The 23,109-nt window shown below is 53.7% G+C and overlaps 1 protein-coding gene across 1 annotated transcript in view; it reads right to left on the bottom strand.

Moving 5' to 3' along the window:
• ARRDC1 (arrestin domain containing 1) overlaps positions 1-7,914 on the bottom strand; it is a 38,362-nt gene extending 30,448 nt beyond the window's left edge. Inside the window, exon 1 of the mRNA XM_066563070.1 lies at positions 7,778-7,914. Within this exon, the coding sequence (XP_066419167.1) occupies positions 7,778-7,895 (118 nt within the window). The 5' untranslated portion in view covers positions 7,896-7,914. The remainder of the gene's footprint in view (positions 1-7,777) is intronic.
• Between the last annotated feature and the right edge of the window lie 15,195 nt (positions 7,915-23,109).

Genomic DNA, 23,109 nt, shown 5'->3' with positions numbered 1-23,109 from the left:
ATGGAAAAGGAGCAGCTGAGCTCTCTGATGTGCTGGGAACACACCTCTGTCCTGGGAACCACCTCTGCCTGTGACCCCCAGAGCCCTGCCCCACTCTCCCCACAGCCTGAGCAGGTTTGGCAGCTCTTTGCCCAGACAGCCCCTCTGCCCCCGCCGCGGGAGCATCTCCCTCCACGCGGGGTGCAGAAGATAAAAGAGCCGACTGATCAGGTTTCCCTACTCACCACAAAGAGGTTGATTCACCAGAGCCTACTCCCTTTTCAGACTCTTTCTAAATAAATGCTTCAAAGACTTCTGGAAATTCATGCTTAACAGGCTTACTGTAATTCCAGAGCAGCAGGGCTCCTGTGGGCCAGGCTCTGCTGTGGGACTGAGTCACGCTCATTTCCTTCTGAGACTCTCAGATACCCTTCTCTAAGAGGTAAGGCTACAAATCCTGTTGGCTGATGCTCATTTTGGGAGCCCCTCATTGCCACCCACGACACAGCCAGACACAGCTCTCCTGGCCTCAGCAGCAGCCAGCCCTGCAGATGTAAGGTTCAGGAGAGATGACACTTCTCCATCCCCTCCTGGGGCTCAAGGGATGCTCCTGGGCACAGATTCCCCATCACCCACCCTCCAGATGAGGAGCACGTGCAAAGTCAGCCCAGCACCTGGAGGGCAGGAGGTCTGTCACAGGCTGGACACCCCTGGGGCTGCAAGGACTCAGCACAGAGCACATTGGCACAACCCAGTGCCCTGAGTGAGCCCCAGCCTCCACAGCAGGGGAAGGACTAAAGCAGCACACTCAGGACTGCTCAGCCAGCCTGGGAACAGGAGTTTTGGTGGGAGAGGTTGGAGCCCACTTACAGGGAGAGGAGGCAGGAGCAAGGAGTCAGGCAACCACGTGGAGCCACATCAGGGTCTGTCCTGCTGCCAGTCCAGGCACTGAACTCACTGCTCAGCACACAGAACTGCTGAGACACCTCCACATTATTTAGTGCTGCTGCAGCTCCCAGGCACGAGCCAGGAGCCAGCTCCCCTCCTCCTAGAAGGGGAGGTTTCAAGGGCTTTTTCCTGAAGAGCCTTATTTACAAGCAGCAAAGCAAGCTTGCATTTAGTGCCTCCTCATCCTGGCCAGATACCAGCACAGGCAGGTTCTTGCTGGGGAGGCAGGAAGGCACAGCAGGGGATGAGAGATCCCAGCCTCACCTGCTCCCTGCTGAAGATCCCAGCACAGGATGAGAGATCCCAGCCCAGGATGAGAGATCCCAGCCTCACCTGCTCCCTGCTGAAGATTCCCCATTGAGCTCTCCTGCACTGCTTTTGCACGTCTCAGTTGTCAAGAAATCTCCCAACCCCAGCATCTTCAGAGAAAACAGCCAGAATCCACTAAGCATAAGAGCTGCTCCTATGATTTTCTTTGATGCCATTCAACACAAGCAGCTGGATTCTCTATTTATAGCAAGATCATCAGTTTGGAAAGATGACTTATGTTCTTGTTATCACCAGAGCACCAGATACATAACAAATCCTCGCTGTGCTGGGAGTGCTACAAGTTGGTAAGACAGTCCTCATGGTCAGTCTGGGCTCCTCAGAAATTCAAACAGACAGAAAAGGAACATCTGGGACCTGAGCTGCACCTCTGGCCCTGACATTCAGACCCCTGCTAATAACCCCCACTGAGGAGGCTCTAATTTCTACCCATACACTGAGCATTCCTCCCTAGAGTTGTTACCTTCCAAGCCAGTTTTATCCCACTCTTATTGCAGGGAATATTTGGGATTCAGGAGGGTGTTTTGGGGAGGGATGAACAGTGAATTGCTACAGCATTGTTACCTCTGGTCTGAGCTGCCTGAGCCAGAACGACTGTCAGAGAGCAGAGTGCTGTCAACAAGAACAAAGGAGTGGAAGTCATAAGCATTAGTGCTCCTGAAATGATTCATGCTTCTTGGAAACAGATTTTGCTACAGATATCTGACAAACTCTGGCTTTTAATGAAGATTAAGGTGCCCAGAGATCAGGGTGTTTTTAAACCAGATCTCTAAATAATTCCAGGTTGGCACTAGCTTGCCACCCTCTTCTTGTCAAGGGAGTCAAAAGCAGCTCAAGACTTACCTTAGGACACCCCATATCCTCTCCACTGCCATCATGCAGCATCTCAAGTTCCCAACACACCTGTGAGAATTTACTCAAGCCATGCAACTCAAACCCATGGCACTGACCACCCCTCTGCACAGAGCAACACCCAGCCATGGGTGCCCACGCTGGGGTGAAAGGCCTCTACCCACAGACCTAGGGACAGCAAAACACCTCACTCCCAGCTGACTTGTACACCCCATCACTTACTTTTAATCTGCCATAGAGAGAGTGGGAAATGGGGATTTGCTGTTTAAAAGCCATCACAAGCAGACAGAAGCCTGAACACCTTTGTGGTATGGATCCATTTCACCTCTGTTTTGGATCCTGAGCACAGCCCAGGGACTCTGAGCACATGCAGGCACAACTGTGCACAAGGCAAAAACATGCTGACTGGCAACAGTCTGGTCCTTTGCTCATTTTCTCCTCTCCTAAGCACTTTGCATTTCTGCACGAGAGATTTGAAGAGTGACAGATTTTAAGAGCAGCACAAAGAGGCAATTAACTTCCACAGCAATTCCTGTTACCAGACTCCAGAGGTCACAGCAGTAGCCTAAAGGCTGCACGTTGGCTATCTCAGCAATCAGCCCTCAAGAAAAGAGGCATCAAACCAAAGCCCAGCCCCTGCCATGTTTGCCAGGCCATTTCAGGAGGAGCTGCCCTGAGCAGGAGAAGGAAAAGACCTTCCCCAATGCCTGGCAGGCCTTTCTCTATGCTCTGGCACAGGTCAGGTCTGCAGCAGCTCTGCAGCACAACCCAACCATCCCATTCCCTTCATCTCTTGGAAGGGCCTGAGCACCCCCTCTCTGGATAGTAGAGCATGATCCACATGTCCATCCTCCTCTTACTGGCCATGAGAGCCTCTAGCAAGATTTCACCAAGCCAAGTGACAGCTCTGTGTCTTCTACACACCTACTTCTTCCCTGGGGATGACTTAGAGCACAAAGTATTCCACAACACGCTCCGAGTGGAGCACGCCCATCCATGCACTCCCTGGCTGCTCCTCCTGTCCCAGCACAGCCAGGGACAGGGAGCTGCCTTGGGATGAGAGGCATGGAAACCCACAGGCTCCTTCTTCCCAGCCAGAGAGCCTCCCTGCCGCCTACCTGACTGCAGCCCAGAAAGACAAGCTGCATCTCTGACAGCTCTGCGCCGCTCCAGGGAAGGGATAAGCACTCACACCCCGTTTGTCACACTTGGAAGCAAATCAGACAGACAGAACTCCACTGCCCTTGTCCTCCCATTTTGTTCAACAAGGGATGGGAGGCCGTGGCACGTCTCCTCGCCAAGGAAAGCAGCGAGCAGTTTTTCAGCTGAGCACACGCGGAGCGCGGGCAGGGGAGCGGCTCACGGCAGCGACAGAGACACAAACCCATCTCGTGATTAGTTATTGACTCCAGAGGAGTTGGAGCTCTACAGCAAGCCAGCCAGGAGAGCAAAAATCCCTCTTTTGTTCCCCAGCCTCAGACAGACTTGGCCACACAGCTCCCTGCTGTCTCGCTTCACACAGTGAGAAAAGAAAGTTAATCCAGCTCCTCTCCAGCAGGAGCCATCCAGCCTGAGGGAGTGATGCTGCAGAGCCATCCCTGAGCACTCCTGAGCCTGGCCTCATCCTGGCACCCACCACTGCTGGTGGATACCAGGCTCAAGGACCTCGTGGGACATTGCCAGGATCAGCAGGGACAGTGCCCTCCAAACTCCCAGGCCTAGCTCAGCTGTCCCCACACTGCCCCCCAAAGCAGGACCAGCCCTGAGGTCCCTGCTGCCCCCAAGGTGAGCAGGTGACCCATGCTGCCCACACAGGGATTTCCAATCCTCCTTTACAGACAAACTTCTGACTCAGGAGAGAGCCAGAGCACTATGCAGGGACTGAATCCACCTTTTCCCCAGCACTTTCCCAAGCCACAGCCTTCCTGCAGGAATAATGTTTTCCACTGTACCAGAGGTCAAGTGGTAGGAGAACTGTGGCCAACAAAGCCCTTTGGTGTCATCCCTTCCCCTCAGGAAGGGCACAGGTTACACACACATCAGAACCACCAAACCCAAATTTCTCCCTACTGCCCTTCTAGGGAACAAAAGTTACCTTTTAGATTGGACACCTGACCCAGAATTTCAGAACCCTGCTCTTCATCCCCCTTCACCACCAGCTTTCTCTGTTCTCCATATGAGAAGTGAGAATATTTACTATATTTAAGATCAGAGAAGAAAATTATGATTCATGGGCTCTCCACTCTGTGGAAATGGGAATTGTGTATCTGTATTTCTACAGCATGAACAAACATGAGTACTTGTGTCTATAGCTCTGTAGATCAAGGAAGTGATTTTAAAGTCAACTCATCCTTGCATAAACCTGGACAGTCAAATAACAGAGTGGAGAATAGCAAAGTGCTGAAATCTGTTCCAGAATGCACTTGCTGGTTTCTTTACTCTTGGTGACCTGGCAGAGAGGGCTGTTATTTTAACATTACACTTGCTGAAGCCTCACTGAACAGCAGGCGGGACCAAAATAATCCACATGGCCCCTGGAAGCCACAGAGTTGAGAGGAAAGTGCTCCAGCATCTCCAGGCAGCACAAACCTTTGTTCCCACATGCTCCTGCCGGCAACCAGGACTGCCTGCCCTGCTCCAAATGAACTGGCTTCCCTCCTCCTTCCCCACAAATTAATTCCATCTCCAGCTGTCCCTGCACAAGCTTCCTGTAAGATTAATTATTCTTTGTACACACATGTTTGATGATTTACCCAGCAAACCAGGCACAATGATCAGGAATTCTCCATTTCCATCAGCGCTCTCCCCTGAGGCTCAGAAGTTTTCTGGGCAGGTCCTTCACCCTGGCACAGGCACAGGAAGAAGTGTGACTCCTCAGAAGGTCCACGTGGGTCACCAGGAGCAGTCAGTGTTTGTGATGCTGCTGCAAGGTCAGCTGGAGAAGATGTGCTCCTGAAGAGCCCTCGTTGCCAGTCAGCAGGGCTGGCACTGACAGTCTAAGTGGGAACATGAATGATCCCAAAAGGTGTGTCCCCAGCTACGCTGTCCCATGACCCGGGATTTCTCCTGTACAAGGAGCTGTGTTTGTTTGCACTGTCACCTTTCAGGAGGTGCAATTTTCAAGAGCCAGAAGTCACCGTGTGAGGAGTCACCTGCAGGCTGGTTCCAGCTGTGATCTCACACAGCACAGCACTGAGGAGTCACCGCGCCGGGCTCGCCCGGCTCAGGAAATGCAAAGCACCAAGTTATGGAGCTGTGGGCCAGACCTGCCAGGGGCGAGGACTAAACTCCTAGAAGCAGTTTATTAGCCTGGAGAGTCACAGTTGGCCACAGAAGGTGTGGGGTGGGGTATATACAATGTAAGATGAGTTGATGCCACCCAGCTCTCCCCACAGCCCAGCAGGAAGCCAGAGCCTGTCAGGCTTTCTGATCCCTCCAGTGCTGAGCCCAGAGAGCTCAACAGGGCTCACAAGTCCCTTTAAGATCTCTTACAGCAGATAGTCACCTGCTGTAACACCAAAAGGATGTTTGAGCAGCTACATGAGCCTCTTCCTCTGAGGGTGAGACATTTCCTTCACCCAGAAAGAAGCAGAGGGTGCCCAAGAGATCAAGTGTGGCAGAGACCATGAGATAACAGCTGGAGGGAGAACACACAACAAAGAGTCACCTTGTGCTTGGCAGAAGTTGGTTTCACATCCAAACGTGACTTAACTGGGTGAGTTCTGACACCAGTAATGGAAAGTTTCTACCCCAGCTCATGAAGCCACTGTACAGAAAACAGCCTAGAAGAGCTGCTCAGTGACCTAAGCACAATAGAAGCATCAACCACATGGAGCCCACCTCAGATTTTGGCTGGATGCTCCTGACAGCTTTCCTAGAGCTCAGCTGCCCCAGCTCTTTCCAAAATCCCTGCACTAGCCCCAAACACTAGATCCCACAGCAAAACCCCTCCTGAGTTCAGGACCTGCAATTAACAGCAGACCCTGATGCTTCTCAGAATCAAAGCAATAAGGAAGCAGAAAGAATGTCTAGAACAAAGAGACACCTTTCTCCTTCTCTACAACACCACCAGGAAGCAGAGGAGAGCTGGTGTAGAGCAGAACCTGTTGGCAGGTCCTCTCCAAATGGGAGTTGCAGAGGCAGCAGCAAGTGGCTTTAGCCCGCTGGCAGCACAAGGGGCCAGCACACCAAACCCTGCAAGGCCAAACTCCTGTCCCTCCCAAGAAGCACCTTCAGGAATGGGTGGAAGTCAATGGGATGGGCTGAGGAGGGAAGTCAGCCAGACTTCATTAAGAACATCTTTGCTGGAAGTGCATCTGGGAGTACTCTCCACTGAGATAAACGCTGGATCTGCAACTGTTTTGCTCTGACAGGAGTTAAACAGGCTACAAGTTTACACTTGTCCTAGGTACTTTTTATTCCACAAGAAGCTTCCAAAAGCTATTGCAGACAACTGGGAGAGGTGCTCTCAAAAGCAAGGCACAGGCAAGCATAGGCACCATCATCCAGGCTGACAGCTCTTGAACAGAGACTTTGCATTTTACATTACTTGGTCTTTTTTTCCCCCTCCAATAATTTGTTACAAAGGAAGCAGCATGCACACACAAGAAGCAAGCAAGACCTCAGGGAAAACAGCAAATTGGTTCACATTTCCACAGCGCTGAGCACAAAGCTGACTTGCAAATGCGAATGACTTCTCTCAGGCGGGGGAGGAAGCTCCCAGTTTGGATGATCTGAGCCCAGCCGCTCATTTCCCTGCAGTCCAGCCCCATCGCTCTGCCCTGACGGACTGCACCAGCCACGAGCACGGTCTGAGCCTCGCGTGGAGCAACAACAACCCGGTAGCCCAACACGTCCTGCTCCAGACCACTGCTGCCCAGTGGGCACTCTCTGCCCTGGCACTCACAGCACCTCGTACACATCGCGGACATCTCCCACACCAGCAGAGCCGCAACTCAAATGCCCGAGTTCATTCGAGATGTTTCAAAACGGCTGCTCGCTGCGGACGGTGCCTGCGAGCCTGGGTGGGTGCCGCTCCTGCCAGGACACAGCATCGCACATCTCCCCTCTCCTGCCCAGGCAGGGCTGCTGCCCACCGGGACACGGCATCGCCCACCGGGACACGGCATCGCCCACCTCCTCCCATCCCCCTGCCCTAACACATTCGGGCTCCGTCCGACCCAGGGGCACCAGGCTCGGGGTTCGGGCGATGCCGGCAGCCCTGGGAAGCCGCAGGACTCCGGGAGAGCAGAACGAGACGGGCGAGCCCCTCCACCACCTCCCGCTGCCACCCTGGGCACCCGCCAGCTCCGGAGGTTGCTGTGGCACAGCCCCGCGCTGGGCTGTTTTGGGAAGGGGGTTGGGAGGATGTTTTCTTATTTATGGGATAGGAGCAAAAAGTAAGAGGAGGAAGCGGAGGAGGAAATAATCCAGCAGGTTGCTCCCATCGGCCCCTCCCGGCCACCGCATGGCAGCGGGGGCAGCAGCGATGGGGCAGCCCCGGAGCCGCCGGTCCCCAGAGCCGGGGAAGGGAGCACGGCCGCTCCCCGGCACCATCCCCGGGGCGCCCGGCGGGCCAGGGCAGCCCGTGAAGCCCTCCCCGGGATATCCGCCCCGCCGTATGGCCCCGCGGGCGGCGGGCACGGCAGGGCACGGCAGGCCGCGGGCTCACCTCGGTACTGCAGCGAGCCCGAGAGCCGCACGGTGACGGTGCCGGCCAGCGCCTCGCCGGGGCTGTAGACGACGCGGCTGTCGCCCAGGCGGATCTCGAAGAGCTGCACCTTCCCCATGGCCGCGCCGGCCCGGCCGCTCTCCTCCGCTCCGCTCCGCTCGTACCTGCGGCCCGCGCTGTGCCTGCCCCGGCGGGCGGGACCGCCCCGCGCCCGCCCCGCCCCGCCTCGCTGAGGGAGCGGGGCGGGCCCGAGGCAGCGGCGGTCGGGCCGGACCGGGGGCTGCGGGTGGGTCCCTGAGTGCCGAGGGAAAGGGGCAATTGTGCGGCCAGGCTGAAGGAAAGGAGCAGGCTGTGGGGCTGGGCTGTGAGGGAAGGGGTAGCTGATGGATCCCTCACTGCTATAGGGTCAGGCGATGAAGTAAGGGAAAGCTGGTGTATCCTTGATTACTATAAGGGAAGGAGCTGTGGAGGAAAGGGCAGCTTCAGGGCTTGGGCTGGGCTAGGAGGGAAGGGATTGCTTGTGGGGTCAGGCTGGGAGGGAAGGAGCAAATTGTGGGGCTGAGCTGTGAGGGAAAGAGAAGCTGGTGGATCCCTGACTGCTTTGAGGGAAGGAGCAGGTTGTGAGGGAAGAAATCACATGTGGGGTCGGGCTGTGAGGGAAGGAACCACTTGTGGGGTCAGGCTCTGAGAGAAAGGAGCGGTTGTGGGGTCGGGCTGCGAGGGAAAGGACTGGTTGTGGGGTCAGGCTCTGAGGGAAGGAGCTGACTGCCCAGCATGGGGCCATCTTGCCTCCCAGTGATCCTTGCTCCCTCTAATCTCATTTGCTCCCTGTAATTCTCCAGGCCCAGCTGTCACCTCTCCCTGCTCCTGTTTTTATAACCCCAGTCGCTTGAAGTGTCAGTAAGAGGCAAATACAAGGGACCTGGCAGCAACCTGGGACTGAGGAGTCAGTGATGACCCCACACTCTCTGTGGATCTGTGGGTGAAGGTCAGGATGTCCCAGGAAGCCAGCAGTGACCAGCACACTTCATACATTTGCCATGTTCCCCCCTCATCTCTGCCCGATTGAATAAAAACCATCTGTAAAACCCACATCAAAGGCAACGCTGGGAAAAGGCACCTCCCGGCCGCTGGCGAGCAGGCTGTGTACACAGGCAGAATGAACAAGTGTAAAAGGAGCTGTTTATCTGCAGAGCACACCCAGCCCGGACCTGGCTGGACAGACAGACATCCTCCCACAGCCCTGCAGTGACACCAGCCTGGGCACGTGGGGCTGTGGGACCCTTTGTGCTCCTTTATGGTGGCTGTGGCAGCCTGAAACCCCTCACAGGGCACCAAAGGAGTTGGTGTGCCCCGGGCACACAGGGCTCCTGCTGGGAAGCCTTTCCAGGCCCTCCCTCCTCAGTGCTTAAGAGCTACCTCTCATTTCCAGGCTGCGTGTAGTCACAGGCTACAGACACACAGCAGCCTTGTGCCAAGGCTCTCTGCAGCTCATCTCCTCCCGCAGGGCGTACCCTGGGATCCGTCCGCACACCGCTCTCCTTGTGCTGCCCTTAGCTTCTGTTTTCCCAGGCTAAGCACGCCAATTTGCTCCAGCCTTTTTGTTTTGTAAGATGAGCCTGTAGCCTCTTTCATCAGTCTCCGCAGCCCCTATTAGCTCTGCCAGCAAAACCAAACAAATTAGGAGAAGGGAGGGGCGGGTGAAAACACCCTGAGCTACAGCAGATTTTACTGAACCCTCTTCCCCCATGGAAAGTGGCCAAAGGTTTGTGATTTGAGGCACAATTGGAGCCACCCCATCTCTGGGGCAGCACTGGCACCCTTGCCCCAGAGGGACACCACACATGTGACATCTCAGGGTGGAAAAACCCTTCACCAAACCCGAGCCCCTCGTGCCACGCCACAGCTTCTCCTGACAGAGATTTATGCGCCTTGTTTGCAGAGAAGTTAATTTGAAGCACAGCAAAGTTGCTCGCCCAAGGTCACGACGTGAGTAAAAAGGATTCCTGCACCAGGAGCTGAACAAAAGCAGCCAGGCACAGCTACAATACTGCAAGGGCTTGTGCTGAGATACACAGGGTCCCTTGTCATGTCATGGCCAGCAGTGATGCCACAGCACTGACCCATCCCCTGGATCACAGCTACACCGGGCAGAGCAGTCTGTAAAATGTAACTGCATGGATATAATTGAAGCATGGAGAAGAGGAGGCTTCAGGGAGACCCCATTACAGCCTTCTAGTACCTTAAGGAGGCTTTAAAAATGGAAAGAGAGGGACTTTTTATACAGGTAAATAGGGACAAGACAAGGGACAGTGGTTTAAACTGACAGAGAGCAGGGTTAGATTGGATGTTAGGAAGAAAAAGCTTTACTTAGAGGGAGGTGATGCCCTGGCACAGAGAAGCTGCAGCTGCCCCCGGATCCCTGGAAGTGTCCAAGGCCAGGCTGGACAGGGCTTGGAGCATCCTAGGATACAGTGGAAGGTGTCCCTGCCCCTGGCAGGGGGTGGAATGAGATGATCTTTAAGTTCCCAAACCAGTCTGTGATTCTATAATTCAATGTATTCAATGCCTGCAGTGCCAGGGCACCCATCATTCCTCCAGTGATGCCAGATTCAGGAGGATTTTACTCATTGCAGTCAAAATGTGTATTTACATTCCTGCCTCCCTGCTCACCCCAGAGTCACTCCTCTTATCCACTTGTGTGAGGAGTCACTGGAGTTAAAACTCAGAGCATTAAAAAAAAAAAAAAAAAAAAAGTAAGCTAAGGATGTTTGGTAAACTGCCACGGTTTGCTTTCTGATATTTTTGACTATTGTTTTGGTTTAAAAAAAAATGTTTTGAAGAGTTTTGTTGTTGTGGTGGGAAATCTCACTTCCTCTGCATTCTGTGTGCTCTCCCTTTCGCCTTTTCCCCTTATTAAAAGGGAAATTTTAAAAGAGAGAAGAAAAATGTCAAGACAAGCTCTAGAATAAAATTTTCCTTTCAGATGTCACCACATTCCCCTAACTTCAAGGAACGTGAAATTTTCTGACAAAGAGCATAGTAAAGGAAAAAAATTATCAATAAACCCCCCTTCAGGAGCACCTGAGCTGTGCTTTGCCAGCAGCACAGACGAGCTTGAAGCACAGGAGGTGGGAGAGGAGGTGGGAGTGGTGTCACATGTGGGAAAAATGTGCCCACGGAGGGCTCAGCTGTGGCTGCAAGTGCAAGACACACAAGCCTCCATCATTAAATCACAGACGTTGGCTTGTGACTTGAATTCGTTCCCCTCTTGTCTTTCCAGGAGTTTCCAGCTGTGCCTGCTGACACGGAGGAGGCACAGCCCCACCTGACCGTGCCTCAGTTTCCCCTGCGCTGGGGCTGCTCGGGGAATGAGCAGCGGAAATGCCAGGGCATAGCCGGGCCGTGACTGATGCTGTGTTAACCACGGGAGCGCGGCGGGGCGAGGCAGCAGCGCGGTACCCGGGGCACTTCGTGTCTCGGGGTCATCTCCACCTGCCCGAGGCTCCGCGGTGGCTGCAGGGGAGAGGAGCGAGCCTGGCAGGTGCTGCCCGGCACCGCGGGGACGCCCAGAGCCTCTCCTGCTCCCTTGTTACAAGACCAGTCTATCTCTCCGCCCTCAAATTCTCGTGCTTTTGCGTCTCCAGCCTCTCCCCCTTTTCCTCCTGGGTTTGGCGAGGGCGTGACTTGAGGGAGCCCACCACACCCCATTAGGGCAGGCACCGAGCGGCTGCGATGGAGGGGCAAGTAAAGCAGCAGAGCTTTGTGGAAGTTGAACTTTAGGTTTCTTATTTCTTTCCCTTGAACTGAAATACACAGATGTGAACTGCCATGGAGGGCGCCCTGTGCTACCTACGCCATTGACAGCCATTCTGTATTCCTGTGTACATAAAATCCATTACCCTAATATATTTACATTACACTTAGGTTTATTACCTTTCTAAATTATTTCCCTGCTTCACTCAGTGCCTCACCGCTTCTCAGCTGATTTGCTGGAGGGTAAACTACGTCATCTGATACCAACAGCAACAACAATTACTCATTTGTCTCAGGCTGACACCTTCCAGCAGTTCAGGCAGAGGTGGTACCGTTCAGCCACACCTCCCTGCGAACCGCCTCTCTCCTCGCAGGAGGCCACAGCCAAAATCCCCGGTCCCCCTTCTGTGGATTCATCTGCAAGGCAACTCCCAGGCAGCTTCCCCAAGGGTGGAGTTGGATGTCCCAGCAGTGGTGTACAAATCTCTGGGCTAAACATGTGATAGAGTTATCAACATATATAGAATTATAGGTTTGGCTTGGGAGGGCCCTTAAAGACCATCTCATTTCTTCCCTTGCCATGGGCAGGGACATTTTCCTCCACACCAGGATGCTCCAAACCCTGTTCAACCTGGCCTTGGACACTTCCAGGGATGGGGCAGCCTCAGCTTCTCTGGGCAACTCCGGCACAATGTCCTGGGACTCTGTAGCAGCTCCCCACTGCTGCTGGAACTCCACCAGCCTGTTGGTCTCACTGAGCCTTCCAGACACAAGGGCCACCAGCCCACCACAGCCCAACCCCTGGGAGCATGAGAGAAGAGCAGGAAGAAACTAGAAACCACCCAGAGCCAGGAGGCACCACTGCTCAGGGGCTCTGCAGGGAGGCCAGGCAGCTGCTTTGGGCTCCATCCCACAGATGCTTCACCAACCTGCACCCTGAGACCATACCCCAGGCCTCACCCAAAGAGTAAGAGACTGAAACGTGAGTGGCTCTAAGAGCATAACAAATAACATTGGCTTACCCTCACACTGAGAGCCTGATGATGGAGTAACTTGGCTGAGACACCACCAGAGGGACTACCCTTCACCAGGCGAGAGAAACCCTGCCATGCCATCCCCCAGCAGTTTGTTTCCACTGCTCATCCCCTTTGTGCCAGCATGCACACCTGCTCTTCAGGCCAACTTTGGCAGCTTCATCCCTTGCTTCTTGTTCTGCTGCTCTCTGATGTTAAAGAGTCCTTTGGTGCCACATCCTTTCTCCTTGTGACAGTGTTTGCACACTGGAATAAACACACCTCTCAATTTGAGCTCTTCAAGCCTCTCTCTGTAAAGCATTTTCTCCAGCCCCCATGTTATTTGCTGGCTTGTGTCTGTGCAAGCCCACGGAGTGGCATTTGTGTGTCGACTGAAACGTGTGTGCAGGAGCAGCCTCCCACATGCAGACACGTGCACAGACAGGAGTCGATGCAGTAGAGCTCATTTGTGCCCCTGCACACAGAGAGACATACACAGGCCCTTCAGCTCACATCACTGGGGCCAGGTGAGCACCCCTGGCTAACACACAGGGTGCTCCTGACCTGCTCTTCTCTCACATCCATTAACCCTCATCCCTGAGATTCTTAAAGCAGCTCCTCCTAATCTTCCCCTCCAAACCACACAGAAAGATGAGGGCAGGGAGAGAGAGTCCCCAGCTGAGGCACTGAGGTCCCGTGGCACAGCTGGCACCCATCCCCTTCACGTGGGTGCTGTGGCTTTGATCACTTAATGCCCAGCCAGCACCTGGCAAGCATCACCAGCAAATCCTTAGAGAGAGACAAGGCATTAATTACTATTATTATAATTCTAATTGCACTGCCTGGATTTCTGCTCTCCTTTGCTGGAAGAGTTCCCGTTGCTCAGTGTGAGCCTGGGGAGAAGGATTGGGTGGAGGGATGCTTGTCCTCCCTTCCCTGGGGGGTTCAGCATCTGCAGGGATGGCAGATGGTTTGCACAACTTACAGGGTGTGGGAATAGGAGGATTCACTCGACCTCAGTGATCCCAGTGGGACCTTGCCTGAGAAAAACTGAAACCACAGGCTGAACTCTCATAATCCAGCACCACTCAGGATTTTGAATTTCTCCCTCACTGCAAAAAGACATTTCACAGACTCATGGAATATCCTGAATTGGAAGGGATCTACAAGGACTATCAAAGTCCAACTCCTGGCCCTGCACAGGACCACACCAAGAATGACACCAAGTTTATGAGGGCCAAGGAAAGCAGCAGTTACTTTTCCACACATAGGAGCAGTCTGAGGTCAATGGATCATGGGGAAACGCTGTGCTGTGGGAGCAGGGCAGCCCCATCCCTAGTTGTCTGCCATCCCAAGAGATGTCGTGGGCAGGCACAGGGTCCAGCAGCATGAGATAACTGACACCACCTGAGGTACAAGTCATTTGGATGCTGTATTTGACCTGGCTCTCATGCCTTCCTCCCCTTCACTGCCCAGTTTTTCTACTTCCCTTTTCTCCTGTAACAATATCTCAGCATGGCTGCCCAGAGCAGTGATCCACTACAGCCCCAGCCAGCAGCTCTTCCCACACTCCTGATGTTTGATCCCATCCCTCCCAGTGGGGAGCTGACTTCTCCACCACAGACTCATAAACAGGGAAGGGACATCTCATTAGCCACTCCCAGGCAAGGTCCACAATCACATTTCCTGCAGCACTTTCACCTAAATCCAATAAATTCTTCCCAGAAATGGCCAAGGAATACACCCACATTGTTGGCTGTAGGGGAGAATCCTGTGGCAGAGAGCCAGTGACAACAGTGGTGACATGAGACCACCAGTGCTGCCAGCCAGAGGATTGGATCTCTGTGTGGCTCAGCAGCCCCCTGCTAGGATTAATTCACTTGAGCAGCCCGGCTGTCCCAGTTCTAGGTGATAAAAAGCTTTGGCATGGCCCCTGACCAACATGCCAGGGACAAAAGTCACCAAGCAATCCCTCAACTCTCCACACAACCCAGGAGGAGGTGTCTGGGGACGGGAGATGGTGCACCAAGTGACACAGCTGAGATGTGGGGTCCCCACAAACACGCCTCTTCTTCTCCCACACCTGGTTGCCTGTGACAGCTCATAGACAATCCCACGCCCTCTCTCAGCTGACGTCTCCTCACCCCACTGCTGAGGAAAACACTTCATTTTCCAGCTCCTCACCAGTTACTCTGTATGTCCAGAGCAAAATACAGCAATCCCCAGCACAGAGAAACATGTCCCAGCAGCTGCCTCTGCAGGAATCCAGAGAGCAGCTCTCTTGGCACATCCTGGAGCAGGATATCTGAGCCAAACCATGGCTTGGTGCAGGAGCAGATGCACCCAGAGGAGCACAGCTCAGGGTTGTTGTCATCTCATTGAAGGGTTCCATACTGTTGTCCCCTTATAACAGAAATTTCACACCTTCTTGGTGTTTCTTGTGGGCAGCCCCTCAGAGCACTGACTCTTTCTTCTTCACAAAGTGGCCAACTGGCTCCAGCCCCCTTCTCACCCACCACCCCACTCTTCTATAGCACTCTTCTTCTCATTGCTTACAGCTATGGCCTGTTAAAGTCAGGCCTATTCCTAATCTTTGATAATTGGCCCAGCTGCAACTCCTTAGGGGTAAGATTACTTTCTACACTATCTTTATTTTCTTATATTCTATCCCCCTACACAGGGTGACACTAATCCCCCTCCACCTGCTGATGTGAGTGGCTCCAGTGGAGTGAGAAGCCCAACCAACATCCAGTGACACAGCCAAGAGTCCCCTTCCAAAGAAAACCACCCCTTTGTGGCATTAGGCTACATGCAGAGCCCTCCCCATCACCCAGGGCCTGGCTAGGGGACAGGATGGCACCTCAGCAGTGCTGACACAAGCACCAGAAAACCACCCCGAGCCAGGCATGCAGGGGAAGGAGTTAATGCTGGTTAATGCTGAAGCAGCGCTGTGGCACTGCCCGAGGGCACCGTCAGCCACGGCACATTTCTGTTTGTGCTGTAATGCTTTCCAATTCTGCTGGCTGGCTGCATCAGGGACGGATGCTGGGGGAAAAAAGCTGGGAGAGCAGAGGTGTTCCCCCCCACCACACCCTGCTGCTCCTACCCCTGCTCATCGGGGCTGCCCAGGGATTGTCCCTCACCAGATATTTCCCTTTCCCAAGGCATTATTTGGGTTTCCATGAGCTGATAGCCAGACTCAAAGGTCACCGCTCGGGCCAGCCGGAGCCGTCACGCGGCAGGTGAGTCACACCTGGCAAACCCGCCCTGGCCAGGGCAGGGGGCAGCACTGAAACCTCTCCACTGCCAGGACAGGGGCGATGCCTTCCCCTTGCACAGCCTGGCACAGCCTGGCACAGCGCTGCTTGCATGAGGTGAGTCCCTGCCTATGCCAGAACCCCCAGCCCGTGGCACAGCCAGCTGAGCTGGTGGCAGGTAAAGCAGCTGAGCTCTACAATGTGCTCTCACACAGTGACCAGGCAGCAATGACACCTGTGCAGCCACTTGCTCTGTAGCCCTCATACTGGGCCAATTGCCAAAAATCTGTCACAGACATCTTTTATGAAAAATCCTTTCCTTAGGATTTTTCCTCCTGAGAAGCTGAGACGCCTCAGGAACAAAATGTAAACAATGATTATCTCTGCTGTGGAATGCAAGAGGTGCATCTTTCATTGGCCCATGTTGGATGTTTCTAATTAATGGCCAATCACAGTCAGCTGGCTCAGACTTTCTGTCCAAGACACAAGCCTTTGTTATCATTCTTTCTATTCTTAGCTGGCCTTCTGAGGAAATCCTTTCTTCTATTCTTTTAATATAGTTTTAATATAATATAAAATCATAAAATAATAAATCATAAAATAATAAACCTTCTGAAACATGGAGTCAGGTCCTCGTCTCTTCCCACATCCTAAGACCCCTGTGAACACGGTCACAAAAATCAAACTCACTATTCCCAGAGGATGGAGCAGCTCTGACAGGTTCTAGCAGCAGCCCCTGGACACTGCTCCTGCCAGCAAACCCCAGCTCTCTGCATGGAGGAAAACTGCTGATCCCACCTCCACAGGCCCATTGTGGCTGCAGGGTGGTGACAATTGGCGTGCAGGTGATTTTGGTGTGGCTCAGGGCTGGCCCTGGGGAGGCAGCCAGCACCTGTCACCATGGGGACAGTGATGGAAAGAGCCATCAGGGCATCCCCAGTATTCTGCCAGCCTCCACTCCTCCCACACAGGTGGGAGCAGGGCAGGATAAGCTTCTACACATCCCTGTCCACTCCCCCAACTCTGCCTCTCTGGGGAAACCTGCCAAGGCACCACCATGCAGTTTCCCCACTGGAAAGTGGGAGTTGAAGTCACTGTGCTGCCCCAGGGACCTGTCCTGACACGAGATCCCAAAGGAGCACATCAGGGGCAGCAGTGGGAGCCTCCAGCACCCCAGGGCAGGTACGAGGGTGCAGCCTGGCAGAGAAACACCCAGTGGGTGCAGCCAGGAGGGCAGAGCCTTGCAGACCACATACAGACATCCAAGGGGTTCATCCATCAAACTGAAAGCCAAGAGCAGATCAGCTTGTTCCAACAGCATGAGCCAGAAGGCAAAGGAGGACAGAGCAGCAGTGAGGGATGTACATGACCCAAACTGCCTCTCCTTTCTCCAAATTTTGTGGCAGTGAGTGAGAAAACACATGCTGAGCACTGAAAGGCTGGTTAATAAACCTTGGGATCTTGGTCTGAGGACCAGAAGGAGAAAGAACTTGGTATGGCTGAATTAATACAGCCAGGACCACTGTTAACAGCATGCTTCAGCTCCATGAGAACACGTGGGTGAGGTGAAAACATCCCAGGCACAGCGTGGGTCCATCTCCATGGAGCTCACTCCAGGACAAGACAATCACCCCAGCTACATCTCTCCAGACGGATTTTATCCCTCAGGGTTGGAGTTTCCTTATAGATCAGCTGCTGCCAAATCTGTCAAACCTTTACTTTCCCTGAACTATAATATCACAGTTCTATTTTCCCACCCTCCCTTTATGCTGGGAGCTGAAGATAGTTTAGAATTAAACCAATTCTTTTACTAGCAGCTGCTTCTCAACAGCACCCACCACCTTTGCACACTCCTGCCCTGGGCAAATATCATAATCCCAGTCCTCTTACAGATATTTGTACAGAGTCCTTCTAAAACCTGCCTTGCATTGACATTGCAGCCTCTGAAAACACCTGCCCTGATGGGAGTCAAGGCCAACAAATGCATTCAATTTCTGTTATTACAGTTTCCAGGCTAGAGCAGCACCAGGAGAAATAGCTTCATCTATAAATACCAGGAGAAAGCTTCATTTGGGTTTGGATCATCTCTCCACTAGACACCTGCCTGGCTGCAGCTACAGCCCAGCTGGTGTGGAGCCTCTCCTTCCTTCTCTTGGGCAGCTCTGCTGGCATAATTTCACTGCTGGCCTCCCTTGCAACCCAAGCACCTGCAGAAGCTGCAAAAAGCTTAAAAGAAAAAGAGAAAGGCATTATGGCAATTGCATCTCATCATCCTCTCACATTCCATCACTGGCATTGCTCCTCAGCAGCTGCAGGAAGTAAGGAGCGAGGAAGAAACTTAATTCCCCACACCCAACACATGATTTTCTCCTGTAGGCCTTTGTACAACCCCCTCTCCCACTCATCAGGGCACAGCAAGGGCCAGGAGCTCCCAGAGGTCCAGGAAACCAGAAAAGACCCCTCAGCTCCAGGGCAGAGCTCACCAGCAAAGCCCTGTCCCTCTGTTCCCAAGGAACCCATCCAGGAGGGGAGGATTGTTCATTGAAGAGTCCAGATCATCAGGGAAGTGCCCTACAACAAGGCAGGTCTAAAATGAAGCCAGAAGGATGAGACCAGGTCAGGGTGAGGCTTTGTGAGGGCAGCCAGGGTGAGAGCCAGCCTGGGGATCTCCTGGAAGCTCTGCAGTCCATGGGTGAAGGTCTGGGGGGCCAACACAGGGGACCCACACTCCCCAGTTCAGCTGGAGCAGGGAGTGATGGCTCTGGCAGAGCTCAAATGAACATCTCAGGGCCCATGGGCTGGGATCCAGGTTGGGCTGGGATCCAGGTGAGGCTGCTCACAGCCATCAATGCCTGCTGGTCCTGACACCCCGTGCAGCTCTCAGCCTGCAGCTGGTGGGTGCTTGTCCTGGCTTTCCTGGCTCTGTTGCCCCAGCAGCAGGACTGAGGGCTCAGGAGGGTGCTGGGGTGAGCAGAGGGAGCTGCTGCAGGTCATGAAGGGCTGTAGGAGCATCGGGGGGTAGGACAGAACGAACGGAGACCAGAGATCTCTGCAGCCAGGGCTGGAACTTAGGTTTATTGCAAAGGGCCTGGGCGCAGGGCCCTGCTGGGAGCTGCCAGGCACAGCTCAGAGCAGGCCTGAGAGAAGAGAGGGGGAGAGAGGATGAGAGGGTGAGAGAGTAAGGGAGTAAAAAAGGTAAGAGCGTAAAAGGGGTAAGAGAGTAAAAAGGGGTAAGAGTGTGAGGTTTTCATTACAATACCATAAATCTTCTTCTGTGTTGAATATTCTAATTCTCACTAACCAATCTAGTACAAGATACAAATCCTACAGCATTTCCATACAGCCTATAAGAATCATTACATTACCATCCTGTGTTACATTTTAAACCCTACAAACTCCTCTTTGGGCCCTTCTGCCAAGCTGGCAGGGTCTGCTCTGACCCTTGGGCCTGTCTGCAAGCAGAGGGTGTTGTTCCATCAAAAGGGGATCACCTTCAGCTGGCCACACCATTGTTTTCCAGTTGTTCAGTAACTGAGGGATCTCAAAGCTTGCTTTCATTTCACTCTCACTTATAGTTTCCATATTCTCAAAATCCTTTGCCAGGCAATCATATTGATAAGGCTTTCCTGTTTCATCTTCCCCAGCAAAGGGCTCCTTTGATGAGGCTGCTCTAGGAACACCTGGGACAGCTCTGTTCTTTGCAGAACTTTCTCAAACCAATGACCAAGTGCTGCTGTGACCTCACAGGAACTCTGCCCATCCCAGAGCAACTGAGCCAAGCAGGGACAGGGCCTGGTCTGCTCTGCACTGTCACAGCCTCTGCTGCCTTCTCTCCCAGGAGCAGGAGGACAGGCCTGGTCGCTCCTCTTACACACAGGTGCAAGCCCCAGCTTAACCCAGGCTGCTCACCCTGAGGCCATTTGTGCCATACAAACGTCCCCCAGACAGTGAGTGCTGCCCCAGGGCACTGCAGTGCTCAGGATTGCTCAGCTTTGCACCATCTAGATTTATTCTTTCTGCAGCAGCAGCAGCAGCCAGGCCCTGCCATGGTAACGGGCTTTCCTGGAAGGTCTCATTGCTGCATCTTCCCAGCAGTGAGGAAGCAGCAGGTCTCAGGCAGCCTGACCCCTTCCCCAGAGCCCCTGGGACCGAGGATGTGCAGAGAGATTCAGCACAAGCAATACAAGAGAAGCCAGTGTGCATTGCCAGGTCGCTGCTGCATCTCAACAAGACACTGCTGTCACCTGGGGTGTCCCCAAGGACTCCCCAAACAGCCCACCTGGAGCTCAGGCAGGGCTCAGGGGCTCTTTAATCCCACATTTAGGGATAAAACCAAGCTGAGAGCAGCTGGCTGCAAACCCAGCACCAGCCTGGTGACCACCCACCTGGCCAGGAGAGCCACACGGGGCTGGTGGGGTCTGGGACCAAGGACCCCCCAGCCACAGCTCTCCCTGTCTCTCTCTCCATGGTGTTTGTCCCCCTGCACTCACACTTCAACAGCAACAAATTGCTGGTAATGAGCCGTGTCTCTGTGTGAGCTGAGAGCCTTGGAGATCAAAGATGCTCTTACACAAAACCAAAATATCATCAGTGGCCTTTAAAGGCCAGACTAAGCTTCTGAGGGGAAAAAAATTCAATTTTCTGTAGATCTAATTTGAAACCATTTTAATGCTCATTAAGATAGAGGGACCCAAGCAGATTGTGTGGGCTGGAAGACAGGGAGAGAAAAAAAGGAGTTATTATTGACATTTTAGTTTAGGTCTTTATTCTATCCAGAGCTCCCTGCTTCTCGGCAGCAGCTTTGAGTAATGCTATTGTTAGCACTGGAACTGTAATTCCAATGTCCTTTTTATAACTGGCTTGGAAAAAAAATAAATCCTGAAGGCTTTCACTAAATTCAAAGTAATGGAATTTATAGTGGTAAAAAGAGACTTGAAAAGGGAGAAATGTGCAAACCCCAGTGCTGTTACTCCTGTCATGGGGTGGCCACGGTGCTCACCCAGCCTGGGCAGCCTCTCTGCAGCACCTCCCTGGGGTGCTTGGTGAAGGAAGGGACCCCAGGGATGCCTGGATGAGGGTATGAGGATGTGTCCCAGCTTGGTCACCCACTGGAGCCACATCTCAGAGTCTCTTGTCCACCTGCAGGGTCACAGCCCTGGCGACAACCCTTCCTGAGGGGTCCCTCAGCAGCATGGGGAATGGGTACAGCCCCACAGGGTTTTTATTTGCCACTATCGGTGTGGAAATAGAAGATTTGTATTTGCCCCGTGGGTGAAGGTGGTCCTGGGGGCAGGTGGGCATGGTCAGAGCCTAAACCAAAGGAGCTTGATGTTTTGGTTTGCTGTGGTGCTTTTCCCCCTAAAAGTACTACTGACAATTCTGGTTGATGCAGACAAAGGTTCTGTTGCAATCTCCTCCCATCTGACTAACTTGAATTTTGCTTTACAACAGCAAGAAATTATTTGGAGTGCATTAAGCAGATTTATCTTCCTTCCCCTCCTAGTATTTCATTGTAGTTCTGCAAGGTGTGCAAAAGCCAAATCAAATCTGGGATCAGATTGTCTTTTAGTCATAGTCCCTGCTCTTGGCATTGTGGCAGCTGCTGGATTTCTGGCTATCAAATATCTTTATTAGAGTAAAAATATGTGAGGCAGGGATCCATGTTTTATACAGCACCTTCTACAGCCTGAAAGGAAGGTGGAGCCACGCAGGGGTCGGGCTCCTCTCCCCGATAACAAGGACGACAGGAAAGAGCCTCAAGTCGCGACAGGAGAGATATTAGGGAAGATTCCCTCACCAAAAGGATTGTCCAGCCATGCCCAGGACAGCGGTGGCGTCACCGTCCCTGGAGGGTTTTTAAAGCCCTATGGATGTGGGGACGTGGGGACCTGGGACATGGGTCCGTGGTGGCCTTGGCAGTGCCGGGGGACGCTGGACTCGGGGATCCGGGCGGATTTTCCCAGCACAAGCCGGGCGCTGCTCCCTGCGATCCCTGTCCGCGTCTGCAGAGGGCACCAGCCCCTCAAATGTCCCTGCCACCCCCGGGCCGGGCGGTGACACCGCGGGGACAGCCGTGATGCTCTGGGGAATGCTCCGGGTGACACCGACCCATCCATCCCGGGATGCTCTGGGGAATGCTCCGGGTGACACCGACCCATCCATCCCGGGATGCTCTGGGGAATGCTCCGGGTGACACTGCCCCATCCATCCCGGGATGCTCTGGGGAATGCTCCGGGTGACACTGCCCCATCCATCCCGGGATGCTCTGGGGAAAGCTCCGGGTGACACCGCCGGGACAGCTGGAATGCTCTGGGGAATGCTCCGGGTGACACAGCGGGGACAGCCGGGATGCTCTGGGGAATGCTCTGGTGACACCGACCCGTCCATCCAGGGATGTTCCTCGGGAATGCTCTGGTGACACCGACCCATCCACCTCAGGAAGCTCCTGGGGAATGCTCTGGTGATACCAATCTAGCCACCTTGGGATGTTCCTGAGGAATGCTCTGGGTGACACTGCCCCATCCATCCCGGGATGCTCTGGGGAATGCTCTGGTGACACCAACCCGTCCATCTAGGGATGTTCCTGGGGAATGCTCTGGTGACACCAATCTAGCCACCTTGGGATGTTCCTGGGGAATGCTCTGGGTGACAATGACCTATCCACCTCGGGATGCTGCTTCAGGAGAGCCCTGGGTAACAGTGACCCACCCCCCCAGGACAGACCTTCATGGAGCCCTGGGTGACAGTGACCCAGCCTCAGCAGCCCCATTCCAGGCTGGATCCCAGCTGGGATCCCAGCACTGCTCCCACCATTGCAGTCCAGCACAGAGCACCAGGTGATGCTGGCTGTGTCTCCTGCCAGCATTGTCCAACCCTTGGACGGGGATGGGGACACCATAACCCCTGCCATGGCCTCAAGTCACAGCCCCATGGCTGGCTCCATCCCCAGCACCTCACTGAACCCAAAAATCCACCTCCAACAGTGGCAAACACAGCAAAACTATTGGAAAAATTCTTGTGGGAATGTGTTGTTGTCCTTGTTTCCCCTGTGCTATGGGCCCTGTGGGTGGGAATCACTTCTGCTTTAGGAAAAAACCAAAACCCTGACATGTGTTTTCTGGCCCAGTCTGACCTCAAAAAAGCACCAGTGAGAAGATCTGTGTTTTGGCAGAAGATAGCATGAATGCCTCCAAGCACACAGTGGCTCCTGGCATGTGGGGACAGGACTGATCCCAGCTCAGAGAAAAGCCCCAGAAGTGGCTTTGGGAGAGCTCCTGGCTGGCCCCTGGAGCCTCAGTAGCCCACC

The sequence above is a fragment of the Molothrus aeneus genome, chromosome 19 (assembly GCF_037042795.1).
Source record: "Molothrus aeneus isolate 106 chromosome 19, BPBGC_Maene_1.0, whole genome shotgun sequence".
Taxonomy (NCBI): domain Eukaryota; kingdom Metazoa; phylum Chordata; class Aves; order Passeriformes; family Icteridae; genus Molothrus; species Molothrus aeneus.
The sequence above is the reverse complement of the archived record's forward strand: the minus strand, read 5'-3'. Positions and strand labels throughout refer to the sequence as shown.